Raw genomic sequence first — 15,330 nt, forward strand, 5'->3', positions numbered from 1 at the left:
ATGCTTTCAGTAGAATGTTTCTCGCTGGCAAAAATTTCCTTGTAACCTTGATTTTTTCTTGTCTCTTGAACTCGGAAATTGGTGGCAATTATAACCCGTGACAATGCTTGTAGGTATTCAAGAGTGAACCAATGACGGCTACGATTTAAACTGAAAATTTCCTTTTATTAGATTTCTGTTCATGCGCAAATGAGAGCCTGACCTCAGTACAGTCTAGAGGAAGCACGAATTACGAGTAATCACGGAACACATTATGAGAGAGAATCACTGCGCTTTTTTAAAATAATAATCTATTACGTCAAATCACTTAATGATTACCTTACTTAGCGACTTCGGAAATTAGACAGCATGTCTCCATGTCTATTTGATTGCCTCTTGATAATATTTACTTACGAATACAAGGATAGTATCATATCTCAATCACAAATAATGCTTTACATTGTTTTCTACTTAGAGGTTAATCTAATAGCCAACGCTACTAATCATAAAGCATTTGTAAAAAATCAATATCTTGCCAAAACATGCAGAAAGTAACGATTGCTGTTTCATCGCATTTACCTGCGAATGCCTTTAAAATTTCACATCACATGCCGGCAGCGCATAGCGCAAAAAAGTAAATTGAAGCAGCAGCTGTACAACTTTCAAGCAGATGGTTGACAAGGATTCTACAATAGAGTAAGTACAAGTCAATGATACATGCAGGATAAAGGGTTATTTCAGTGATGTGATCGTATCAAGTATTTTGACAGGCTCACAATTCATAATTGAAAGCAAAGGTTCTTCATATCTCATACAGGCTTACTAATTTGTGGAAAAGCTCTCCAGCAGTTGAAATAATTATTTGAAACCATATTCTCCTTCACACCGATGTGCATTTTACGTACAGTGAAAGATCCATCAAACCATTAGATATTTTAAACGGTGCGTTAGACTCGATGAAATCTACCACTCTTGGAGGAGGAGATTGAGCCATCCGTAAAGCACAGGATTGGAGCAGGCAGATGACATGCCTAACAAATGACAAATGGCGTACACCATCAACATGGCGTCCGTGTCATCGCCGAATGGGTTCGAGAAATCAGCAATTATGTTGTACATATTCAAAGGTAACCACGATAAGCAAAAGATAATCGCTATTGAAATAAGAAGAATATTGGTTTTCCTGTTACGAGTTTCGTCTTTTCGTGTCTTATTACCGTTTCGGACAACAGTTTTGGTCATACGGAATTTAAGTTTATGAACAATCCTGGCATAGGAGATGGTGACAGTGAGAAGAGGCACGAAGAACTGCACGAGCATCACGAAGACGCTGTAGTATCCTCGTCCGTGGTCTACAGGCCATTCTTCGAAGCAGAAGTTGACGGCGTCGAGACCTGGCAAGCCAATGTCGTGGTGTTGCAGCGTCCTGAAGAGGAACTGTGGCATCGCCAGCAACAGCGCGCACGCCCAAATGCCCGGTAAGGTCAGCAGCGCCCCCGAGGTGCCCAGCGCGCGACGCGTCGGGCGAAGAATCACCTGGGGGAATAGAAATATATCAATTAATGCGGATATTATGTTACAGAAAATAAGGTCGAGCCTTTCAAATTGCAGCATAGAATAATTTTAACTTCATGTATGCGAATATCTCTTCTTTTATGCTTTACTAGAAAATCGCTCTTATTTGGCAGGATAATTTTCTTTCTGAAATCACAATCTCTCTGAAGTTAGGCTTCACTTGAGTTAATATTTTAATCCTACACTACCATTCAAAGAATGGCATGTGAGTCTGATATGCCCGTTAAGAGCGCTTTTCAAGTAACCTAATAAATAAATTCCTTCGAAATTTGTTTCGCTTTCTAGCAAAAATCTTCAAAAATATTCAAAGCATCATTAAATATTTTACTGTAAATTTTTTTGCTGAAACTTCTCGTTTGGTTTCCTCCATAGTTTCATCGCCGTCGGGACAGGAATGTCTGTGTCTCATTCCTTGACTTTACGGCCTGGCGCCCCGCGTGCTGAGAAATTCCCCAGCGTCTTTCATGAACTCTAAAGCGGCCTGAATGCATTACGCTAAACCGCAAGCTTGTCTCCGCTCTGCTTTTTGTAATTCCTAGAAGAAGCTGTAGAAAATGCTTGAATTGAAGCGTTTATTTCGGTACACATCGCCATCAAGACCAGATGAATTTTATGGCCCATTTTTCTAAATATTTTAGATCAATTTTATACATGTTTCGTTAGATATATTATAATAAACTAGAACATATCCATCACTTATACGCGTATTATAATTCATTTTAGTACATGATAACTGGATAGTTATATCCAAGTACAATTTTGTATGGACATTTGTAGAGCTTCTTAGCCTCTTGATCCGCTGAACAACATCTCTGCTTTCAAATTTTTCTTGCGATTAATAATAAAAATTGGTAATTTCAGAGCATGTAAAGCTACATGCCACTTGAGACACCTTGATATTAGCTGTAAGTTTTAGTCACTCCAAAAATTTACATAGTTATAACTTTATTCCGCAAACGATTTTGAAGAAATTTGGAACTAAATTTCAAGTAAAGATGAATTATGACCATGAAAATCAGCAGTAAAAAAGTCGGTTTGACATAAAATTTTTAAACTGAAATATGAATTCCTGATACAAACTCAATTCGCGTTTACGTTTAAAATGCTGTAATAAATGGATTGAACCAAAATAATAGTTTAAAATAATCTAAATGGTAGTCATCTAGAAGCCTTTGTTCTTAATTGAACTTTGAAACCGATCTACACTTGTTTATCAAACTCAATACTGGAGTAGTGAGCGTATTCGTGAATCATGAGACAGGAGCTGTGGAAGAATATCATAAATCCCAGTTGGTGTTGTCCACTGAAGGGATCAGGTTACATCAACTGTAGTTGCCCACCCAGTGGGTACTGTGAGTGCGTTGCATCTGAGTTTGAAATGAATTCATTTAACTACCTGGTGAAGTTAAACACCTCATTATATAAGCCGTTTTGAGTGCATGCAACATGTGTTTCAGCAGAAAGTAAGAACACACGACACATTTTCTTCTTGCGGCTGAATAGTGAGAAGTCTTATGAAGAAGTATACCTCGGAAAATTTGTTCTTTGGCACAGACACATTGCTGTGACATTAGTGTTTATTTACGTTGTGACACATCAATGTGAAAGTTCATGAGTTTACATGGACCATATTTTTGGATGTCGTCTTTATTCGATTCGAAAGCAAAAATGTCGACCAGGATTCAACTTGCCAATCGTAAATGAAGCAGGGAAATGCGATCTTCTTCCAGAGGGTTAAAAAATAGTGTTCGATATATATACAGGACAGGTAGTTATTTCATGCCGCTCTTAGCAAGCATTAATCATTTAACGGTGTTTGAGTAGCCGCATTCGAGAGCTAAGGATAAAGTTGTTGCACTTCTAAGGCAGCGACGCGATAGGCTGTGAGCGTTTAGGCGGTCTCTGAAGTGGTCACGCGGTCTCTGAAGTGCTCCATAAACTTATCAACACCTCCTCAGTCTTTATTGCCCGATATGAGTGTCGCTGGGTCCTTGTGATGACACCATGCCAACTTGTTGGTCACGTTGCCAACTTGTTGGTCACGTTGCCAACTTGTTGGTCACGTTGCCAACTTGTTGGTCACGTTTCAATACAAATTTTGTTAAATTTAACGTTTAAAAGGAAAACCTCAGAATTTTGAAGCATCTTTGTTAGTCATCTCAACCAATATTCAGGGATTTTTCCAATATTTTCTTGTAACACACATTAAAGTTTTTTTGTAGTTCAGTCCCGCTTTTCATTTGACCGTTATAACTAGTTACAACTAGTTTATTAGTAGAAACCGCTCATATCTGCTACATTCTCTTAAATTTATGTAGGAGTAACACATGCCATATTTTTCTGTAGGCCACGGAAACGGCAGGTAAGTGGGCCATTAAAGGTACAAATTTGGTACCTTTACAATTGCGCAAGTGTCATTTGTACAGGTACAAATTGTACATGTACCTGTACAAATGTACTTGGTCTTGATGGCCGGTCATTTGTACTGGTGCCATTGCGCAAGTGTAATCTCTACCTGTACCAATTTGTACGTGTATCATTACTCGGAGGTCATTTCCTGTAATCTGTGCGGCGTGCCTCTCGGGCTCTATTCGACTGAACGAAGGGCTGAGCCGCCGTCATTTGTTTCACGGGAACTGCGTCTTTTCGCCATAAATTTCAGAAGCCCGCATTTCATTTGATACGAATATTATTTTAAACACGGTGTACCGGTTTAAGTTTAAAGCGTATTAGTTTCATAATGCAGAAATATGAAGTTTATCTCATGAAGTTCAACATCAGGGCTGCTAAGCACCTTAGATATAATTTTTTCTGAAGTTTTGCTGGCTCACCCGGCCCGTCCTATTCTTCTGCGCGCTTCAATTCGCGCTCAACAGTTCGACGTGACTGTCGCAGAGCGATTTTAAGATTCTGGGTGCCACTACTGGTGAGTAGGATTTATGTATTTTGAAATAACAATTAAGTTATTTTAGCAATTAAATTTTCATTTCTTTTATGTTGTTTATGCTTTTTCTTTTGAAAGTACTTATACATTTTCCTAATTTTTAACCGATGATGGAACTGGACTTTGAAACGTTTTCGATTACGAGATGGTTGTAAGGTTGTAAATTAAATTGTAGAAGGCACCGATTGAAAACATTCGACGAAAGAAATAGACCGGGTCTTAGACGAGTCGTTACGGAACATTCCTCCTGTGAGCCACCCATTTCACCATAACAATTACGCTTTCACTTACTTAGGTTCCTAGTTAACACACCCTGCCTTTATTGGTAAGATATTCGACTCAATCAATTCAAGTTAAGCAGTAAAATCTGCTGTGCATATCTGATATTCAGTAGCTATTGAGTGATGATATTAATTGCGAGGCCATTATCAACGTGCTTAAATGATTATAGTCTCAGTCAGTTCTGAAGTATTATCATTTTCAATGTGTAGGGTTCGCCACATGGACAATTGCTCATTCAGTGAATCAGGGTAGCGCTTTTAACCGTTGTGTCAAGAAATCGCCGATCCATCCGGAGGATAGTTAGAGTTCTCAGCCAATGGGCCAACTTGTTTGCGTCTTGTATTATCTATTAATGCATATATTTCCACTTCTCTTGTTTTAAGTACATTGTTGGTGTTCATTAATAATTGTAGTATCCGCGTGAGGGAAACGAACCCAATGAAGGAAAGCCTTCATTACTATGGCGAATTTACTTGGAAATTTTTTTGCTGTTAAATTCTCGATTAACCTGGTATTATTCAACCTAACTAAGTACTTATCTCATGAAGTTAGGACACTCATGAGCTCAATTATAATTTATTATCACTTATACACCTTGGCCAGCAATTTACATATTGCAATGCCTCATAAACATGCATATACTTCTCTAAGAACATTTATGTCGTCAAGAATACACTATTGCTTCATAGGTTTAATTGAGAATCATTACCACATTTCGTTCCCAATTCCGCGGAGGTAATCCAGCTTGACTTGTAATGCGCGTCTTCGATTACTTCCGACGAAGCTAATTCCTCTCGCTCTGGTCTCCTTATGCAAGGCCCTTAATTTGCCGCTCAACTAACATGAGCCGCTCGACTAAGCCTGATTCTGGTGTTAGGTTCTCTCGCAAGGTAACTCAACGGCAGGCAATGTATTCACTGCGCCGGTATGGTCGGTTGGCACGACAGACGGCAGACAATGTATTCACTGCGCCGGTATGGTCGGGTGGCACGACAGACGAGGCACGACAGACGGCAGGCAATGTATTCACTGCGCCGGTATGGTCGGGTGGCACGACCGCCGGCTGTCACCGAGGCTTTCGGTGAGGTCGTTAAAGAAAGACCACGGCAATAAAAACCAGTCGGCAGCTCAAGGTCGAACCCGATTGACATTATTTGTGATAAAAAACTCTTATACAGTGATTTTTCTTGCTTAAATACGGTAATTATTCTCAGTCATTGAAACTTATTGAATTTACTATACTGAAGCCTCAACTTCATCCCAGTTGAATTTGTTCAACACAAGAAATTGCAGAAATAAACAAATAGTGAATAAATTTTTTGTGGAATTAAAATCAAATATCGATGTCAATTGATGCTGTTTTATTTGAAAATGTTGCCGAGATCAGCTCTATTATCAGTTCTTTAACAATACAGGCATGATAATCAATAAAACTACCAAATTTACATGGTATATGGAAGAGATTAAAACCTTGCCTGTCATATAATGGGGCGGATCAATAATATAATAAGTATACTTGAAACTTTATCTGATCATAATTTTATTATAATTTGAGATTATAGCATACAATTGATGCAAAGTTCCGAACAAATTATATAAATTAAACCATGGCAGAATCCAAAAAAGTTAATAAACTATTTGCTATATGCTAAATCACACTTAATCTCTCATGACTTGAATTTTTAGATCCTAAAATCCCCCTGCATAATTTTTCCAATTGTTACCATGGTTGTGATTTACAAAATACTCACCCAGCCACCAATTTCACTCCAAAGTCTGTACAAGAGTGACGTCCTGTTTATCGTCGTCTCAACTGCATTAGGTCTCGGTGACAATTCACGGCCGCTATATTGTTTTGATTCTCATTATGTACGTCAGTGTCAACGACAGAACTAAGTTTCAGTCATGAAATAACCTCTACTTACATAGAAATGTTACCGTATTACGAATGTTTTTTTCATTCGTGTTATATTTTGTGATACTCACTGTATAATGTATTCTGCCATAGACGTATTAAAGATGTTATTTCATTTTGTGTTATGTTTTGTGATACGCACTATATAATGTATTCAGTTCAATCGAAGTAATTGTAAGAACGCTCGACTGTAAACACAAAATAATGTGGTCATTACTTAGGGTGCTACATGAATGTGTTTTCGTCGCAGTTGTGCACAATACATTTTTACTTGTTCCTAAAACTTTCTCAAAGATCATCTACTCCACTATTTCCAACATATACCATCTCGCCAGTATTATACCCACCATATTATCTGTATTATCTTCATCATGCAATCTCCCTTGTGTTATCTACTTTATTTTAATGAAATATCTTCATTCACATTTCTTATTAGCTTAATTCAGTTAGTGGGTTTTGGAATAAATAAATTTATATTGAAATACGCAGCTATTGCCATAAACGTGCTGTCAGAAGAAAATTACAACGGAACTCTTTCCTGCTATTTAACATAGATATTTTATTAATGTGTAACCTAAGCATACGCCAAGAGTAAGAGCGGCTGGCTTCGTCAGGAATCAAATAATGACTGGGAAGTGGCATATGCCCATCCTAAATTTAGGTCTAAACGTTGCCAGATCATCTGTTTCTATATACTTTAAGACAAAGTATCGCACCTTAGCACCTTATGTATACCCGAGGACAGTCGCGTGGATCATTTTACTTTTACCATCCCCTACTCCTTCCCACCCCCCTTTGATTCTTCCTACCACACCTTTGCACCCCCCTCTTAGCACATGTCACTGAAAGTTCTATCAAACGTTTATGGCTACATCGATTTTTCTTATTTTTGGTGGAGAGGCGGAGAAAAACATTGGGAACAAATCCTGACCTTCCAAAAATTTTTGACTCTATTACTTTTCGAGTTACAGTCATTCAAAGTTGAATATCTTTTTTTTTTTTGGACAACCGGTATATTGAGTCCATACCATCTTGCTCTTCAGACAATGCAGCTCAGACGCTATACGAAGCAACGCTTCACTGCGCCCTTGCAAGTCCTCGAATCTTGTCGCCAATGTCCGATTAAACTTACTCGAATGTACTGTTTTAATTCAATTTCATGTAATTTCAGTTAGGATTTCGCAAATTCATTTAGTTTTTAAGACCATTAATCTACTAAATCAGTCTAATTAATCTAAATTCAAGCTACGTTGACGCAATCTGTATTAAATTTTCGAATTGTATCGACGTTATATACAGGGTGTTTCAGAATTAAGTAACCCTTTTAATTTGTTAATAAATAAAAAACTAAGAACGTTATGAAGTTGAAACTTATTTTATTTAAAAGAAGAACATTTTCATGGTAATATTGCATCATAGTTACGTCATTATCCTGTATAGCTTGCTAAATTTGTGTTTAATTATCAAGCCTTAAATTTTCATCATGATTCGACTATTTTGTCAAAACAATTGTGGTGGGCATTTAAAAGATATTATATTAAAAAACTAGGATACAATATTACCATAAAAATGTTCTTCTTTTAAATAAAACAAGTTTCAACTTCATAACGTTCTTAGTTTTTTATTTATTAACAAATTAGAAGGGTTACTTAATTCTGAAACACCCTGTATTTATGCTCATTTTGCTTGATGCGTTTTTATCACCGATGATGTTTATTCGCAACTTGTATAATGGATACCCAATATATTCCTGTACCGATGCACGATATGAACTACCGAAATTAACACCAGTACCCCCTAATTTTGCGAACAAAATTACCTTACTCGTTAGGAAATGGTTTAAAAATTACCGTTAACTTCTGATGGCTAGCCGACTGACGGGTGCGTAACTTGAAAAATATTAACATGCATTTTTTATGTTCTGATATTCACCGTGGTTTGGGTGCTCTGAATCCTAATTGACAGCCAATATAAGATTTTTTTTGTCTCGACGTTGTTTGTTGCAGAATTTTCTGCTATTCTGGATCCATTTCCTAGCGAAGAAGGAAAGAAAATGCTTCTGCTCTCCGGGCTGACAGCAACGAAACGACTGACCATTTCTGCTCGAGAGCTTTCGCCCTCCGAGCAAAAGCCTAAGTGCTAATGACATGAAGCATGCCGAGTCTACGACATGTCGGATATTTTCAACGAGTTTTTGGACAGACATGGCCAAGGTCATTTGGATGCATGAAATACTTGCCATAAATGTGCTAATTTGATTGCTTTTAGGGTATTGGGACGAGACCTAGATACATATGTCATGCAACATTCAGTATAAGAAATTAATTAATTATTTTCATTCTTACCGCTCAATTACAACAATTTTACAATTGTTCAAATCATTATGGACCCACTTTTCATGTTTTTCACTGGCTGTTACGTCTGTTGTGTTTCACACTTAACTAATGACTGTGTGAAACTGTAAAATGTAAAAAAAACAATCTCTGAACATTGGGGTATTTAGGGATTCCTTTTTCTGACTTGTTTGAACGATGAGCTGAATTCGAAAAGGAATCGCAATGCTCTCGGTGTTGTTGTTTGCATCATTCATCAAATCTGCGTACATAATTCCAGCATAATACAAAAGCCTGCTTTCCATTTGTATGCTGACTCTGGATGAGGTCCCGAATCTTCATAACTAAATTCTTCTTATCATTCACGAGAATTTCCAGGCATCATTTTCGTTTGTACGTAATGAAATGATGAATCCTGATGATGATGAATTTCTTGGTCAAGATGGTAATTTATCTTACTTGTTAAAAATATTTGTTTTAGTGAACAGAAAATGGCAAGAGTTTCTGAAGAAACAGTTTTATATTTTTTTCTTGAAAATTTTCAATCTCGTTGAACGTTTACGAGTGAACAATGAATGAACCGGAGAAAATTTGATCTCACTCCGTTTAGGCATTATCCGTCATTCGTTCCTCTAGCAATGTTTTGTTACGTCAGTCAGCCAAGCTTTACCACCGTACGTGAGCACACGGCGTACCTTCACAATTCGCTCAACGGAGTCTGATGAACGACTTCCAGATCAGAGTGCGCATATCAAACAGAGCACCACAGGCCTCCTCCAGTTTCTCGGGAATTTGAGCTAAGTGAAATTGGAATAAGTTCGCCTGGATTATCGTGAAGAATTATTTCCATTAGCTTTTAATCTTAACCATTCCGGTATAAAGTAGATGAAACCTTCACTTGCTTACCTCCTTTAACTTCTTCATTTATTTAAATAATCGTTGCCTAACTCGGTCACGTTGAATCTTTATTGCGAATTACGATTTGATCGACAATGTCTCAGTATCGCTGGATTTTGTTTCCTTTCGATTTTTTTGTATACTATAACGAACAAAATATAAGAATATCTGACTACGCAATTACTACGCAATTGTATTATAAATTATATGCACAAAAGTCATATAGACGAGTTGAAATCTAAAATTTTCGAATTTTGCGTGTTTGAAAGCATGGCCAACTATTGGCCACTGTTTTGCACACAAAACTAATAAATTTTTACGATTAAATAATGGCATAGATGGTGAAATTTAATTTAAGAATTGAAATGATATTCCTATTTGACAAGCGTACCTTATTTAAAAAAAATAAAATGTTCGCCAATTTCGAAACGGGAGTTCAGTGGAAGATCCGTGCTAAACGACTGTCGGAACGTATCTTTCATTAATTGACACTAATTCAATTTGGCAATTATTAACAGAATTCTAGGAAACGGGATGTGGAGAACGGGGTTTAACAAAAATTGTGATTATCTTTATCGAGCAACGTCCTGTTGTTTTGAAAGCAGAATAAATGTTTTAAAATACAATTAAATTCATAGTTTTTGATGGAGTTCAAGCTTCGATATGGGTTTGAACATGAAAATTCATGTATAACAACGTTTTGAAATATGAATTGGTAAAAAAATGGAAATACGATTTGATGAAATTTTCGTCACTTTTCAGAGATTGCATACTTCGTGCAACGCCGGGATTTCCGATCATATAAATTTCAAAATGAGTGAGATGAAAATTGCATGTTGAATGGCTTGAACAAGTTTTGATTGCAGTAACAGCATTTAGGTTGGAAGTTAATAAATAACATCATATTGCTGGCGAAAGCTCACATGAATTTTTTAACATTATCTTGCAGTTCATGTGTATGCATACATGAAATTTATTTTAGTATTTACTGAAAGAGGAATGCGGGGTGAGCACGCAGAGAAATTTTTATGCGATGTAAAGCCCGAACGGAGCTGTAAGATACGAATTAGTAGAGCAGAATCAGTAAACTGATGTAAATAAATTTTTTGTAGGCATAATTTGGTTCATATAAATCAAGTTTACAATGTATCGCAAGTTTAGTTTTTTTTTTGTTCTCTTAGAAAAGCCTCGAAACTTAGTCTCTTACTCCAATCGGGAAATACGGAAGGAAGGATTGATTCAATAAAGTGATTTTGATGAAGACAATCAGTAACTAGGTCACCATACGATAAAAATGTACCAAATATTGATGATAAAATCTTAAACTTAAACTTTCCAGAGGAAATATGTGCTCTCATCCTTACTTTTCTATGATCGATCTATTTTATGAAGTGTGTTTGGAGCTCGGACTTGTAATCTAAAATTGTATTTCAATTCTGGAATCATGAAACGTTGTATTCATTCGATTTGAAATGACTGTTTAAAATGGTACGAGCATAATGTTCAATTTATCGTTATACAGTTTTATTATAAGTTTACCCATTATAATGTACTTTAAATTTGAAATGGAAGTTAATAGGAGACTTTGTGTTGAATGAAGGTTGAAGGGATCTTTTTTCGTTGAAATTACTTGAAATGAAATTAAAATGGAGAAAAAAAGCGATTATTTATAAGAGGTTCCCAAATGTTAAGCAATATCCAACCCAATAAATGCTAAATTCAGTTACTAACAATTAACAATTTAGAATAAAGTCATACCTAAAAATGTGGTCCTGTGCCTCATCAACACCAACCGTGCTGATGGAACACAATTGATTTTGTCTACACAACTCAATGACCCATATTTGTAAATTGGCTTAATTTTGATAATTTCTCACATAGTATCTGTCGAGAGCGTTGGCCGTGATGGATATGGTGGAGACGAAGATGGACGTGGCCTGCAGAGTGCCCACCAGCTTGCACAAGAAGGGGGTGTCCCCGAGCGGCCAGTATTGAGGGACGATCTCGAGCAACGTGAGTGGAGTGGTGGCCAGACAAAGCACCAGGTCTGAGATGGCCAAGTTGATGATGAAGACATTTCTGGCGGTCCTCATGGCGGGCTTCCTGATGACGGCGAGCACGACGAGCGAGTTGCCTGCCACACCCACGGTGATGACGGCGCCGTAAACGAGCAGAAGAGTGGCGAGCAGAGTTCCGTCGAGCCGTAAATTGCGCTCGAACTTCAGGATCAAGTCAAAGTTCAGGCCACCGCTCGTGTTCCACAGAACGCTCAAGTTGCGCGACAGGTTCAAGTCGCTCACATTCATAGGAATTGAGCTAACTTTTGAAAGGTGCAAGAATGTTTCTTTTGGTGACCCAATGCTTTCTTCGCTGCCTGAATCTTGCTCTTCTGTGACAAGCAAATCCATACCAAAGTAATTTTGGTACGTCTCTGTTGTTCGCATAAATGCATTCAGTTTTTTAGTGTCAGCAATAGAGTGACACAATTCATGAGTTTATCTTTATATTCAACGTTTCAATGAATATAGAAACATTGAATATATACGGAATTTGATAAATTGAATATATATATAGTCAAGTCAGTGTTTCCTCCGAATTACCCAAGTTTAGGCACGCTGTTCTTAGGTTTAGGGAAGATGAACATGAATCATGTAGATTCTTCGCAGCTTGACTTTTTATTCATATTATTAATCGCCATTCATTTTAGTTTCACAGTGCATTTTATTTTTGATTTGCTTCAACAATAATTTAATCATTTCAAGTCCACGAATGTTTTATTAGCATCGGAACGCCATTTTGGACGGAATTGCATTTTAAATTCAAGTTTTGTAGGCGCCCATGAATTCTCGATTTGATCTACCATTACAAATAACCTGGTAAGTTTTTTTACCTGAACACAATACATGACTTGGGAAATTAAGCTCAATTATCCAGAATTGTTTCATCTTCGTGTTTGTTTTTCTGTGTAGCGATCTTGATCAATTATAGTCAACATCGAAAAATTTTGATGAAATTTTCAAATTACACAGAAAGAAACTTGAAAAACTGTTGAAACTCTATATAAAAATAAAGTCCGATTTATTATTTCTAAATTACACAGCACTTTTTAAGGCAAAATTAATATCTTTAGGAATGCACATTTTTGTCCCTCGCATGTTGAGAAAAACTATGTATAAAATGCACGGATGCCTTGGTGGTGAAGATCACGACGAGCTCGCAGTACGCACGCCAGAGTGGGAGCGTGCGCAACCATCCCCCGTGCTGGCTGAGCTCAACTGAATTTCAGCAAACAGATGACGCCAATATATGCCGACCAGGTTCCCCGAACAAAGTTCCGCTTGCGTGTCGCATGAGTCCGGCATTTAGCGGCCCCGCTAAATGCCTCAAACACGAAATGGCCTCAAACGATCAAAGAATATTACCATAGTCTTCATTATATTTATTTAAATAAAAATTAAGCTGAAAGGTCGGAAATTTATTTCAAAATGTTTAAGCATGAGCTGACCCCTGCCTTTTTTTGCATGAAATTTATAGCCAAGTGACTCGCACAGGAGGACGTAACCGGTTCACCTGGAGCCTCCCTGCTAAGCAGTCCAGAATCTTCACATCTGTCAATAGATTTATATTTCATTTCTCTTCATCTCATAATATCTTTTCGACCAATTTGTTAGAATTTTTCGAACAAACTTCATCACATCGTAATATTTGGCTTAATTGCCTGAGAAGATATAATTGTGGAACATCAACTGTGTGATGAATTATGTTTTTGAAGTCCGTTTTTGTTATCACTCGATACTAAGTATTATTAGTTAATGCATTTTTTTAGTCAAATGTTTTTAGCTTGGCATGCTTACGAGCAGCTCCTTCATAATTCCTTCTATGATAACATTCCTGTTCCATTTGATTTATGGTAAATGATACTTAAATATTAGTGGCATTTCCCGTAGACTTTTCCGTGTTTTCCGTGACACTTCCTGCCTGCCGTGGAGCTTTGCCGGCCGTGGCTACAGGAACAATGTTTGCCCGTCGTTTTATATTATAATCACTCTGGATATGGTCATGTCTACTTGAACTTTTAATCATAGTGCATGAGAGTTCTTAGACTAATTTAACAAGAATCAAAAATTATTTTATTTATTTATTTAATTTTTATTTTTTTTTATGTTTTATAACAACAATAATATGTAAAATAAAATGACATAACAACAGTTATCGGCCTTATATCTAAAAATCGAATATTCTATTCCTGCTTAATTCCTATAACAAAGGTACATTACGGGCAGCCTGCCATGTACTGTTCCTCTAATTGGGCGTTCGATCATCGAGCGTTGATGTTTCCATCGACTGTCCGTCCCTGCGTTCGGCTCTCCGTCTGACTGTCGTCATAAAATAATGGCTTCCTTTACCCCCAAAAAATGTAACTTGTGCCCTCAACAATTGAGAGTGGCATTTCAATATAGAAATTCTGTTATTAATGCAATAATTCAAAATGATTAAAAATATCTAGATGTCGAGGAATTAAGGATTCTACATTTCTCGGTCAGAGCTATTCGAAACTTGGCAGTCAAAATAGTTTCAGTTACAGATTTGAATCGCGCAACGATTCTCGTGGCAAACATGGGAATAAGATATCTTCTGCATTTATCGTGTTGAGTTAAAAATAAATTTAGGATTAATGTACGTCTAGAATGATTGATGCGCATTTGATGACTGTGCATTCAATGGTAATAAATACGATTATTACCTTGCCTACCGCGAGCAAACTTTCTAATTATTTTTGTGCAATTCATTGCAATTATTTTACAAATTCTGTCAATGCGCAGCCTTCATTTGAACTCGATGAAGAATAAGCCTCAATGATTCATTATTTTGTTTGTCAACGAGTTTTAACTGCTGTATTCAGTGACGATAGAGAAGCATTTAATAGGTGCAAGGTGCGACCTATGACTTGCACGTATCGACGTGCTAGCTTTACTGCTACAGTTACGCGCATATTTATTGGCAACACGCTTAAAAAAATTTAATATGAGAAATAATATAATTTGAAGCATTTATTGCAATTTCTGCATTTATTTTCAGTTAAATTGTTCAAAGAACATCTAATTACTGTGCATAACGGATAGTAAAACTTTAGATCTTTGTTGTATTTATATTTATTAGAAAAACACCAGAAGCAAAAGTAATGGCAACATTTTGAAAAAAAGCATATAAATTGTTGGCAACTCTGAATTAATACTTTGTGTGACCTCCCTTGGCAGCAACGATAGTAGACAGACGTTTCCTGTATGTTTCTACGAGGTGTTGGCATGTTTTAGTAGGGATCTTGCGCCACTCTTCCATGGAAAAAGTATTCAATTCTTCGATGTTGCTGGGTCTTCTTTTATGAACACGCCTCTTGAGTTCCC

At 36.9% G+C, this 15,330-nt stretch overlaps 1 protein-coding gene across 1 annotated transcript; it reads right to left on the bottom strand.

The window, feature by feature from the left end:
- Nucleotides 1-942: 942 nt before the first annotated feature.
- LOC108670923 (neuropeptide F receptor-like) lies at nt 943-12,333 on the bottom strand. The gene is made up of 2 exons (XM_018158418.1): nt 11,803-12,333; nt 943-1,515 (listed from the first exon to the last, which is right to left on the bottom strand). Exons 1-2 carry the CDS (start codon nt 12,331-12,333, stop codon nt 943-945), a joined length of 1,104 nt encoding a protein of 367 aa, XP_018013907.1.
- Nucleotides 12,334-15,330: the final 2,997 nt, after the last annotated feature.

The sequence above is a fragment of the Hyalella azteca genome, unplaced genomic scaffold (assembly GCF_000764305.2).
Source record: "Hyalella azteca isolate HAZT.00-mixed unplaced genomic scaffold, Hazt_2.0.2 contig15061, whole genome shotgun sequence".
Taxonomy (NCBI): Eukaryota; Metazoa; Arthropoda; class Malacostraca; order Amphipoda; family Hyalellidae; genus Hyalella; species Hyalella azteca.